We start from the raw sequence: 10793 nt of genomic DNA, 5'->3' as shown, positions 1-10793 counted from the left end.
ATCTACTGGTCAAGGTTAGACACAGCAGATACCTTTTTCCACCATAGTGCACTTTACTGCAATAGGAATGTTTTATCCATTTAAAAAGCTAATCAAGTGGATTTGATGGGTCAGAATGATGCTGTGTGTTTAAATTAACATAAACAGAAGAACAAGGTCAAAGCAGTTTATTCCAAGATAATTATACAGACAACCTATATTGAAACACTAATGCCTTCCACACACAGCCCGCCCTCCTGCATAGCTTCCACACACAACCCCCCCCCTCCTGCATGGCTTCCACACACAGCCCGCCCTCCTGCATAGCTTCCACACACAACCCCCCCCCCTCCTGCATGGCTTCCACACACAACCCCCCCCCCCCCCCCCTGCATGGCTTCCACACACAACCCCCCCCTGGATAGCTTCCACACACAACCCTCCCCCCTCCCCTCCTGCATAGCTTCCACACACAACCCCCCCCCCCCCCTGCATGGCTTCCACACACAACCCCCCCCCCCCCCTGCATGGCTTCCACACACAACCCCCCCCCCCTCCTGCATGGCTTCCACACACAACCCCCCCCTGGATAGCTTCCACACACACAACCCCCCCCCCTCCCCTCCTGCATGGCTTCCACACACAACCCCCCCCTGGATAGCTTCCACACACAACCCCCCCCCTGCATAGCTTCCACACACAACCCCCCCTGGATAGCTTCTACACCCCCCCCCCCTCCTGCATGGCTTCCACACACAACCCCCCCCTCCTGGATAGCTAGATACATGTAGTGACTGACACTATGGTATGCATATAAGAGCACAATGAAACTGGCATCTAATGTGGAGGAACCAGTATGTGTCTACATTGTGTTGCATGACTACATCATGTTGAAAAGCACAGCAACTCAGATGAATGAAACACAGATGACAAGCCACTACTAGTTCAACTAACAAGCAGACCTTCTGGCATGCTCAGTCATGACCGCAATATGAATGAAGAGGACATACAATCTCCTATCCTTCTTGTCCTGCTAGCTTCACATTGGGTGTTTCATAGTGTCTCTAGCAATATAGTCTTGAATGACATTTGGAAATCAACTTAGAACTCTATTTCAGTCATCCTTGTGTGGTGCATCTACCAAAAACCCAGATGTTACTGACCCACGTCTTCCTGGTGCCCCCCCCCCCCCACGTCTTCCTGGTGCCCCCCCGAGACCCAGTTGTTACTGACCCACGTCTTCCTGGTTTTCAAAATGTCCCATCACACACAATCACATATTACTTCTACCATGTAACATCGGTTGTTTCATTCACAGTGAAGATTTGACATTCAATAACGGACTCTTGGCTGTTTTACACAGGTCTGTGTTACTAATTCAATTCCAATTCTTCGAGAAACTCAGTCAATAAATAGAGTGTGGTAAAGCAGACGAGCCAATCAGCTGCAGACTCCTGCTGAGCACGGCGTCACAGCCTTATCTTTGGAATGTGTTGGACTTTGAGTATACAATTGGCACTTGAGTAACGTTTACTGGTACAAATGGTTACACGAGTATTCTGCAGTAAGAGATCCTTAGAGTTTATACAGTACATTCTTAAATGATTACTCACATACTGTATATATATATATCCTAATTCGAGAAAACGATGTTTATGTTGGAAACATATGGATGACAAACATAAACATCCTCAACAACATTCCTTCGTTTTCCAAGGAAAATATATGACAAAGTACAAATAAGTACTGTGATAATTGTTTTTGTCTTTAAATAAGGCTAATATAAATACTCTCGTTACAAAATGGGTGGTTTGAGCCCTGAATTCTGATTGGCTGAAAGCCATGGTATATCAGACCATATACCACGTGTATGACATTTATTTTGACTGTTCTAATTACGTTGGTAACCAGTTTATAATAGCAATAAGGCTCCTCGGGGGTTTGTGCTATATGGCCAATATACCACGGCTAAGGGCTGTGTCCCGGCATCTTGTGCGTAAGAACAGCCCTTAGCCGTGGTATATTGGCCATATACCACACCTCCTCGGGCCTCATTGCTTAATTATACAATCATAATATACAACAGTATATTTAATACACTTCTGCTGCCTCAGAAGGATTTTTGTTTTTTTTGTCACACTAAGTACACTTTAACATGGGGCACCATTTTAGGGTGTCTTTGGATAAATGTCAAAAGATTGTCTCTGCAAACCTTCATATTATAAGCACATAGAAAAAGATTGCAGTGCAGTCTTCCTAATGACACCTGCATCGTCTTTCAGCTGAAGCTCTTAACACCCTGGACAAAGAGTCCGAGCTCCTATAAGACCCCAGTGTAAGACCCCATCCCCTGAGGGTACAAGTGGCCATTGACAAAAGACACAGGCAGCGGTAGAGTGAACATGAAGCCCTCCCAGGCACCCATTGGAGTGCACACTGTCAGTCAGACGGTGTGGGACAACAGAAAGGCTTCTTCAAGTCAAAAGATGTCACCCTGGGGGCACCTGTGTAGATGGATGGGGCAATTAACTTATGTAACCCACTTAGCCTTCGCTACCTTAAGTTAGCTTAGCGTAGCCTAGTCAAGCATAAAATGGCTAAACCAAGCTTAAATTAGCATAGACTAGAGTAGCTTAGCATAACCTAGCCTCAGACAAACTCCTCCTCGCAGAGGGCCTCCCCCACCAGCAATGAGTGTTTGTCGGGTTCGCTGAGGGCCATGCTGTTCAGGGAGTGCTTTGATTGGAGGGAGTTGATGGAGGCGCGGCTGAAGTTTACAACGCGGTCCAATAGGCTCAGCTTGGGGGAGGAACGACGCAGCTCGCCCATGCCGATGTGTACGCTGACGTCTGATAGGCTTGCAGCGTCTCTCTTCTGACTGCCCAGACGAGACTCCAGCAGCTCAGCGCTGGGCTTAGTGTAGCTACAAACACAGAGAGAGAGAGAGAGAGGAGAGTTAGTGTAGCTACAAACACAGAGAGAGAGAGAGGAGAGTTAGTGTAGCTACAAACACAGAGAGAGAGAGAGGAGAGTTAGTGTAGCTACAAACACAGAGAGAGAGAGAGGAGAGTTAGTGTAGCTACAAACACAGAGAGAGAGAGAGGAGAGTTAGTGTAGCTACAAACACAGAGAGAGAGAGAGGAGAGTTAGTGTAGCTACAAACACAGAGAGAGAGAGAGGAGAGTTAGTGTAGCTACAAACACAGAGAGAGAGAGAGGAGAGTTAGTGTAGCTACAAACACAGAGAGAGAGAGAGGAGAGTTAGTGTAGCTACAAACACAGAGAGAGAGAGAGGAGAGTTAGTGTAGCTACAAACACAGAGAGAGAGAGAGGAGAGTTAGTGTAGCTACAAACACAGAGAGAGAGAGAGGAGAGTTAGTGTAGCTACAAACACAGAGAGAGAGAGAGGAGAGTTAGTGTAGCTACAAACACAGAGAGAGAGAGAGGAGAGTTAGTGTAGCTACAAACACAGAGAGAGAGAGAGGAGAGTTAGTGTAGCTACAAACACAGAGAGAGAGAGAGGAGAGTTAGTGTAGCTACAAACACAGAGAGAGAGAGAGGAGAGTTAGTGTAGCTACAAACACAGAGAGAGAGAGAGGAGAGTTAGTGTAGCTACAAACACAGAGAGAGAGAGAGGAGAGTTAGTGTAGCTACAAACACAGAGAGAGAGAGAGGAGAGTTAGTGTAGCTACAAACACAGAGAGAGAGAGAGGAGAGTTAGTGTAGCTACAAACACAGAGAGAGAGAGAGGAGAGTTAGTGTAGCTACAAACACAGAGAGAGAGAGAGGAGAGTTAGTGTAGCTACAAACACAGAGAGAGAGAGAGGAGAGTTAGTGTAGCTACAAACACAGAGAGAGAGAGAGGAGAGTTAGTGTAGCTACAAACACAGAGAGAGAGAGAGGAGAGTTAGTGTAGCTACAAACACAGAGAGAGAGAGAGGAGAGTTAGTGTAGCTACAAACACAGAGAGAGAGAGAGGAGAGTTAGTGTAGCTACAAACACAGAGAGAGAGAGAGGAGAGTTAGTGTAGCTACAAACACAGAGAGAGAGAGAGGAGAGTTAGTGTAGCTACAAACACAGAGAGAGAGAGAGGAGAGTTAGTGTAGCTACAAACACAGAGAGAGAGAGAGAGGAGAGTTAGTGTAGCTACAAACACAGAGAGAGAGAGAGAGGAGAGTTAGTGTAGCTACAAACACAGAGAGAGAGAGAGGAGAGTTAGTGTAGCTACAAACACAGAGAGAGAGAGAGGAGAGTTAGTGTAGCTACAAACACAGAGAGAGAGAGAGGAGAGTTAGTGTAGCTACAAACACAGAGAGAGAGAGGAGAGTTAGTGTAGCTACAAACACAGAGAGAGAGAGAGGAGAGTTAGTGTAGCTACAAACACAGAGAGAGAGAGAGGAGAGTTAGTGTAGCTACAAACACAGAGAGAGAGAGAGGAGAGTTAGTGTAGCTACAAACACAGAGAGAGAGAGGAGAGTTAGTGTAGCTACAAACACAGAGAGAGAGAGGAGAGTTAGTGTAGCTACAAACACAGAGAGAGAGAGGAGAGTTAGTGTAGCTACAAACACAGAGAGAGAGGGGAGAGTTAGTGTAGCTACAAACACAGAGAGAGAGGGGAGAGTTAGTGTAGCTACAAACACAGAGAGAGAGGGGAGAGTTAGTGTAGCTACAAACACAGAGAGAGAGGGGAGAGTTAGTGTAGCTACAAACACAGAGAGAGAGGGGAGAGTTAGTGTAGCTACAAACACAGAGAGAGAGAGGAGAGTTAGTGTAGCTACAAACACAGAGAGAGAGAGGAGAGTTAGTGTAGCTACAAACACAGAGAGAGAGAGGAGAGTTAGTGTAGCTACAAACACAGAGAGAGAGAGGAGAGTTAGTGTAGCTACAAACACAGAGAGAGAGAGGAGAGTTAGTGTAGCTACAAACACAGAGAGAGAGAGGAGAGTTAGTGTAGCTACAAACACAGAGAGAGAGAGGAGAGTTAGTGTAGCTACAAACACAGAGAGAGAGAGGAGAGTTAGTGTAGCTACAAACACAGAGAGAGAGAGGAGAGTTAGTGTAGCTACAAACACAGAGAGAGAGAGGAGAGTTAGTGTAGCTACAAACACAGAGAGAGAGGAGAGTTAGTGTAGCTACAAACACAGAGAGAGAGGAGAGTTAGTGAAACTACAAACACAGAGAGAGAGAGGAGAGTTAGTGTAGCTACAAACACAGAGAGAGAGAGAGGAGAGTTAGTGTAGCTACAAACACAGAGAGAGAGAGAGGAGAGTTAGTGTAGCTACAAACACAGAGAGAGAGAGAGGATAGTTAGTGTAGCTACAAACACAGAGAGAGAGAGGAGAGTTAGTGTAGCTACAAACACAGAGAGAGAGAGGAGAGTTAGTGTAGCTACAAACACAGAGAGAGAGAGGAGAGTTAGTGTAGCTACAAACACAGAGAGAGAGAGGAGAGTTAGTGTAGCTACAAACACAGAGAGAGAGAGGAGAGTTAGTGTAGCTACAAACACAGAGAGAGAGAGGAGAGTTAGTGTAGCTACAAACACAGAGAGAGAGAGGAGAGTTAGTGTAGCTACAAACACACAGAGAGAGAGGAGAGTTAGTGCAGCTACAAACACACAGAGAGAGAGGAGAGTTAGTGTAGCTACAAACACAGAGAGAGAGAGAGGAGAGTTAGTGTAGCTACAAACACAGAGAGAGAGAGAGGAGAGTTAGTGTAGCTACAAACACAGAGAGAGAGAGAGGGAGAGTTAGTGTAGCTACAAACACAGAGAGAGAGAGAGGAGAGTTAGTGTAGCTACAAACACAGAGAGAGAGAGAGGAGAGTTAGTGTAGCTACAAACACAGAGAGAGAGAGAGGAGAGTTAGTGTAGCTACAAACACAGAGAGAGAGAGAGGAGAGTTAGTGTAGCTACAAACACAGAGAGAGAGAGAGGAGAGTTAGTGTAGCTACAAACACAGAGAGAGAGAGAGGAGAGTTAGTGTAGCTACAAACACAGAGAGAGAGAGAGGAGAGTTAGTGTAGCTACAAACACAGAGAGAGAGAGAGGAGAGTTAGTGTAGCTACAAACACAGAGAGAGGAGAGTTAGTGTAGCTACAAACACAGAGAGAGGAGAGTTAGTGTAGCTACAAACACAGAGAGAGGAGAGTTAGTGTAGCTACAAACACAGAGAGAGGAGAGTTAGTGTAGCTACAAACACAGAGAGAGGAGAGTTAGTGTAGCTACAAACACAGAGAGAGGAGAGTTAGTGTAGCTACAAACACAGAGAGAGAGAGAGGAGAGTTAGTGTAGCTACAAACACAGAGAGAGAGAGAGGAGAGTTAGTGTAGCTACAAACACAGAGAGAGAGAGAGGAGAGTTAGTGTAGCTACAAACACAGAGAGAGAGAGAGGAGAGTTAGTGTAGCTACAAACACAGAGAGAGAGAGAGGAGAGTTAGTGTAGCTACAAACACAGAGAGAGAGAGAGGAGAGTTAGTGTAGCTACAAACACAGAGAGAGAGAGAGGAGAGTTAGTGTAGCTACAAACACAGAGAGAGAGAGGAGAGTTAGTGTAGCTACAAACACAGAGAGAGAGAGGAGAGTTAGTGTAGCTACAAACACAGAGAGAGAGAGGAGAGTTAGTGTAGCTACAAACACAGAGAGGAGAGTTAGTGTAGCTACAAACACAGAGAGGAGAGTTAGTGTAGCTACAAACACAGAGAGAGAGAGGAGAGTTAGTGTAGCTACAAACACAGAGAGAGAGAGGAGAGTTAGTGTAGCTACAAACACAGAGAGAGAGGAGAGTTAGTGTAGCTACAAACACAGAGAGAGAGAGGAGAGTTAGTGTAGCTACAAACACAGAGAGAGAGAGGAGAGTTAGTGTAGCTACAAACACAGAGAGAGAGAGGAGAGTTAGTGTAGCTACAAACACAGAGAGAGAGGAGAGTTAGTGTAGCTACAAACACAGAGAGAGAGAGGAGAGTTAGTGTAGCTACAAACACAGAGAGAGAGAGGAGAGTTAGTGTAGCTACAAACACAGAGAGAAAGAGGAGAGTTAGTGTAGCTACAAACACAGAGAGAGAGGAGAGTTAGTGTAGCTACAAACACAGAGAGAGAGAGGAGAGTTAGTGTAGCTACAAACACAGAGAGAGGAGAGTTAGTGTAGCTACAAACACAGAGAGAGAGGAGAGTTAGTGTAGCTACAAACACAGAGAGAGAGAGGAGAGTTAGTGTAGCTACAAACACAGAGAGAGAGAGGAGAGTTAGTGTAGCTACAAACACAGAGAGAGAGAGAGGAGAGTTAGTGTAGCTACAAACACAGAGAGAGAGAGAGGAGAGTTAGTGTAGCTACAAACACAGAGAGAGAGAGAGGAGAGTTAGTGTAGCTACAAACACAGAGAGAGAGAGAGGAGAGTTAGTGTAGCTACAAACACAGAGAGAGAGAGAGGAGAGTTAGTGTAGCTACAAACACAGAGAGAGAGGAGAGTTAGTGTAGCTACAAACACAGAGAGAGAGAGAGGAGAGTTAGTGTAGCTACAAACACAGAGAGAGAGAGAGGAGAGTTAGTGTAGCTACAAACACAGAGAGAGAGAGGAGAGTTAGTGTAGCTACAAACACAGAGAGAGAGAGAGGAGAGTTAGTGTAGCTACAAACACAGAGAGAGAGAGGAGAGAGTTAGTGTAGCTACAAACACAGAGAGAGAGAGAGGAGAGTTAGTGTAGCTACAAACACAGAGAGAGAGAGAGGAGAGTTAGTGTAGCTACAAACACAGAGAGAGAGAGAGGAGAGTTAGTGTAGCTACAAACACAGAGAGAGAGAGAGGAGAGTTAGTGTAGCTACAAACACAGAGAGAGAGAGAGGAGAGTTAGTGTAGCTACAAACACAGAGAGAGAGAGAGGAGAGTTAGTGTAGCTACAAACACAGAGAGAGAGAGAGGAGAGTTAGTGTAGCTACAAACACAGAGAGAGAGAGAGGAGAGTTAGTGTAGCTACAAACACAGAGAGAGAGAGAGGAGAGTTAGTGTAGCTACAAACACAGAGAGAGAGAGAGGAGAGTTAGTGTAGCTACAAACACAGAGAGAGAGAGAGGAGAGTTAGTGTAGCTACAAACACAGAGAGAGAGAGGAGAGTTAGTGTAGCTACAAACACAGAGAGAGAGAGAGGAGAGTTAGTGTAGCTACAAACACAGAGAGAGAGAGGAGAGTTAGATACAGAAACAATAAGACACTACAAGTTGTAGTTCAGTGCTGGATTTAGAGTAACTAAGGTGCCGAGGAGAGCTAACACACAGAAATACCACAGCTTGATGGGAAACTGGCGCCAGGTCTGGTAACTCACCATCTGAGTAGTAGAGAGGACAGCACCACCGAGACAGAGGACAGGGCCATGGCAGCAGAACCCATCCATGGCTGCAGAACCAGACCAACAGGCATGAACACACCAGCAGCGATAGGAATCCCCACCAGGTTATAGACCAGAGCAAACACAAAGTTGATCCTGATTCTCTTGACGGTCTTCTTGGACAGGTCAATACTCCCCACCACATCCAGCAGGTCATTCTGTAGACATGGGAGAGAGAGACATGGGGGAGAGAGACATGGGGGAGAGAGACATGGGGGAGAGAGACATGGGGGGGGGGGGGAAGAGAGAGAGACATGGGGGGGGGGGGAGAGAGAGAGAGACATGGGGGGGGGAGAGAGAGAGAGAGACATGGGGGGGGGAGAGAGAGAGAGAGACATGGGGGGGGGGAGAAAGAGAGAGAGACATGGGGGGGGGAGAGAGAGAGAGACATGGGGGGGGAGAGAGAGAGAGAGACATGGGGGGGAGAGAGAGAGAGAGACATGGGGGGAGAGAGAGAGAGACATGGGGGAGAGAGAGAGAGACATGGGGGAGAGAGAGAGAGACATGGGGGAGAGAGGAAAATGTAGTATTCAAGACAGACTGAGCTTTACCACTACAATAAAATTGCGCAATTCTTCAAAAATGAATTTGAGGCAGACAGATTAACGTGTAGAGACGGACAGACAGATTAACGTGTAGAGAAGGACAGACAGCCAGACAGATTAACGTGTAGAGACGGACAGACAGCCAGACAGATTAACGTGTAGAGACGGACAGACAGCCAGACAGATTAACGTGTAGAGAAGGACAGACAGCCAGACAGATTAACGTGTAGAGAAGGACAGACAGATTAACGTGTAGAGACGATCAGACAGATTAACGTGTAGAGACGAACATGTAGACCTGCATTGCTTGCTGTTTGGGGTTTTAGACTGGGTTTCTGTACAGCACTTTGAGATACCAGCTGATGTAAGAAGGACTTTATAAATACATTTTATTTGAAATAAATTTGATTTGATTAGAGGTCGACCGATTAATTAGGGCCGATTTTAAGTTTTCATAACAATCTGTAATCAGCATTTTTGGCCGATTACATTGCACTCCACAAGGAAACTGCATGTTATGCGAGTGCAGCAAGGAGCCAAGGTAAGGTGCTAGCTAGCATTAAACGTATCTTATAAAAAACAATCAATCTTAACATAATCACTAGTTAACTTCACATGGTTGATATTACTAGTTTAACTAGCGTGTCCTGCGTTGCATATAATCAATGCGGTACCTGTTAATTTATCATCGAATCACAGCCTACTTCGCCAAACGGGTGATTTAACAAAAGCGCATTCGCGAAAAAAGCACTTGTCGTTGCATAAATGTACCTAACCATAAACATCAATGCCTTTCTTAAAATGAATACACAAGTATATATTTTTAAACCTGCATTTTTAGTTAAAAGAAATTCATGTTAGCAGGCAATATTAACTAGGGAAATTGTGTCACTTCTCTTGCGTTCTATGCAAGCAGAGTCGGGGTATATGCAGCAGTTTGGGCCGCCTGGCTCGTTGCGAACTGTGTGAAGACCATTTCTTTCTAACAAAGACCGTAATTAATTTGCCAGAATTTTACATAACATTGAAGGTTGTGCAATATTTAGACTTATGGATGCCATCCGTTAGATAAAATACGGAACGGTTCCTTATTTCACTGAAAGAATAAACATTTTGTTTTCGAAATGATAGTTTCTGGATTTGCCCATATTAATGACCTAAGGCTCGTATTTCTGTGTTTGTTATATTATAATTAAGTATATGATTTGATAGAGCAGCCTGACTGAGCAGTGGTAGGCAGCAGCAGGCTCGTAAGCATTAATTCAAACAGCACTTAACTGCGTTTGCCAGCAGCTCTTAGCAATGCTTGAAGCACAGCGCTGTTTATGACTTCAAGCCTATCAACTCCTGAGATTAGGCTGGCAATAATAAAGTACCTATAAGAACATCCAATAGTCAAAGTTATATGAAATACAAATCGTATAGAGAGAAATAGTTAAAAATTCCTATAATAACTAAAACTTCTTACCAGGGAATATTGAAGACTCATGTTAAAAGGAACCACCAGCTTTCATATGTTCTGAGCAAGGAACTTAAACGTTAGCTTTTTTACATGGCACATATTGCACTTTTACTTTCTTCTCCAACACTGTGTTTACAATATTTAAACCAAATTGAACATGTTACATTATTTATTTGAGACTAAATAGATTTTATTTATGTATTATATTAAGTTAAAATAAAAGTGTTCATTCAGTATTGTTGTAATTGTCATTATTACAAATATAAATAAAATCGGCCGATTAATCGGTATCAGCTTTTTTTGGTCCTCCAATAATTGGTATCGGTGTTGAAAAATCATAAATCGGTCAACCTCTAGTAGGGACGATCAGACAGATTAACGTGTAGAGACGATCAGACAGATTAACGTGTAGAGACGATCAGACAGCCAGA

At 44.6% G+C, this 10793-nt stretch overlaps 1 protein-coding gene across 3 annotated transcripts in view; it reads right to left on the bottom strand.

The window, feature by feature from the left end:
• Positions 1 to 1484: 1484 nt before the first annotated feature.
• LOC139574770 (copper-transporting ATPase 1-like) overlaps positions 1485 to 10793 on the bottom strand; it is a 43818-nt gene continuing 34509 nt past the window's right edge. For all 3 annotated transcript variants that reach the window (XM_071399650.1, XM_071399648.1, XM_071399649.1), the window contains exons 22-23: positions 8293 to 8513; positions 1485 to 2902 (exon numbers count right to left, since the gene is read on the bottom strand). In XM_071399650.1, the coding sequence (XP_071255751.1) occupies positions 2629 to 2902; positions 8293 to 8513 (495 nt within the window). In that variant the 3' untranslated portion in view covers positions 1485 to 2628. The remainder of the gene's footprint in view (positions 2903 to 8292; positions 8514 to 10793) is intronic.

Source organism: Salvelinus alpinus, chromosome 4 (genome assembly GCF_045679555.1).
Source record: "Salvelinus alpinus chromosome 4, SLU_Salpinus.1, whole genome shotgun sequence".
NCBI classification, from domain to species: domain Eukaryota; kingdom Metazoa; phylum Chordata; class Actinopteri; order Salmoniformes; family Salmonidae; genus Salvelinus; species Salvelinus alpinus.
This window is presented reverse-complemented; position numbering and strand designations above follow the sequence as displayed.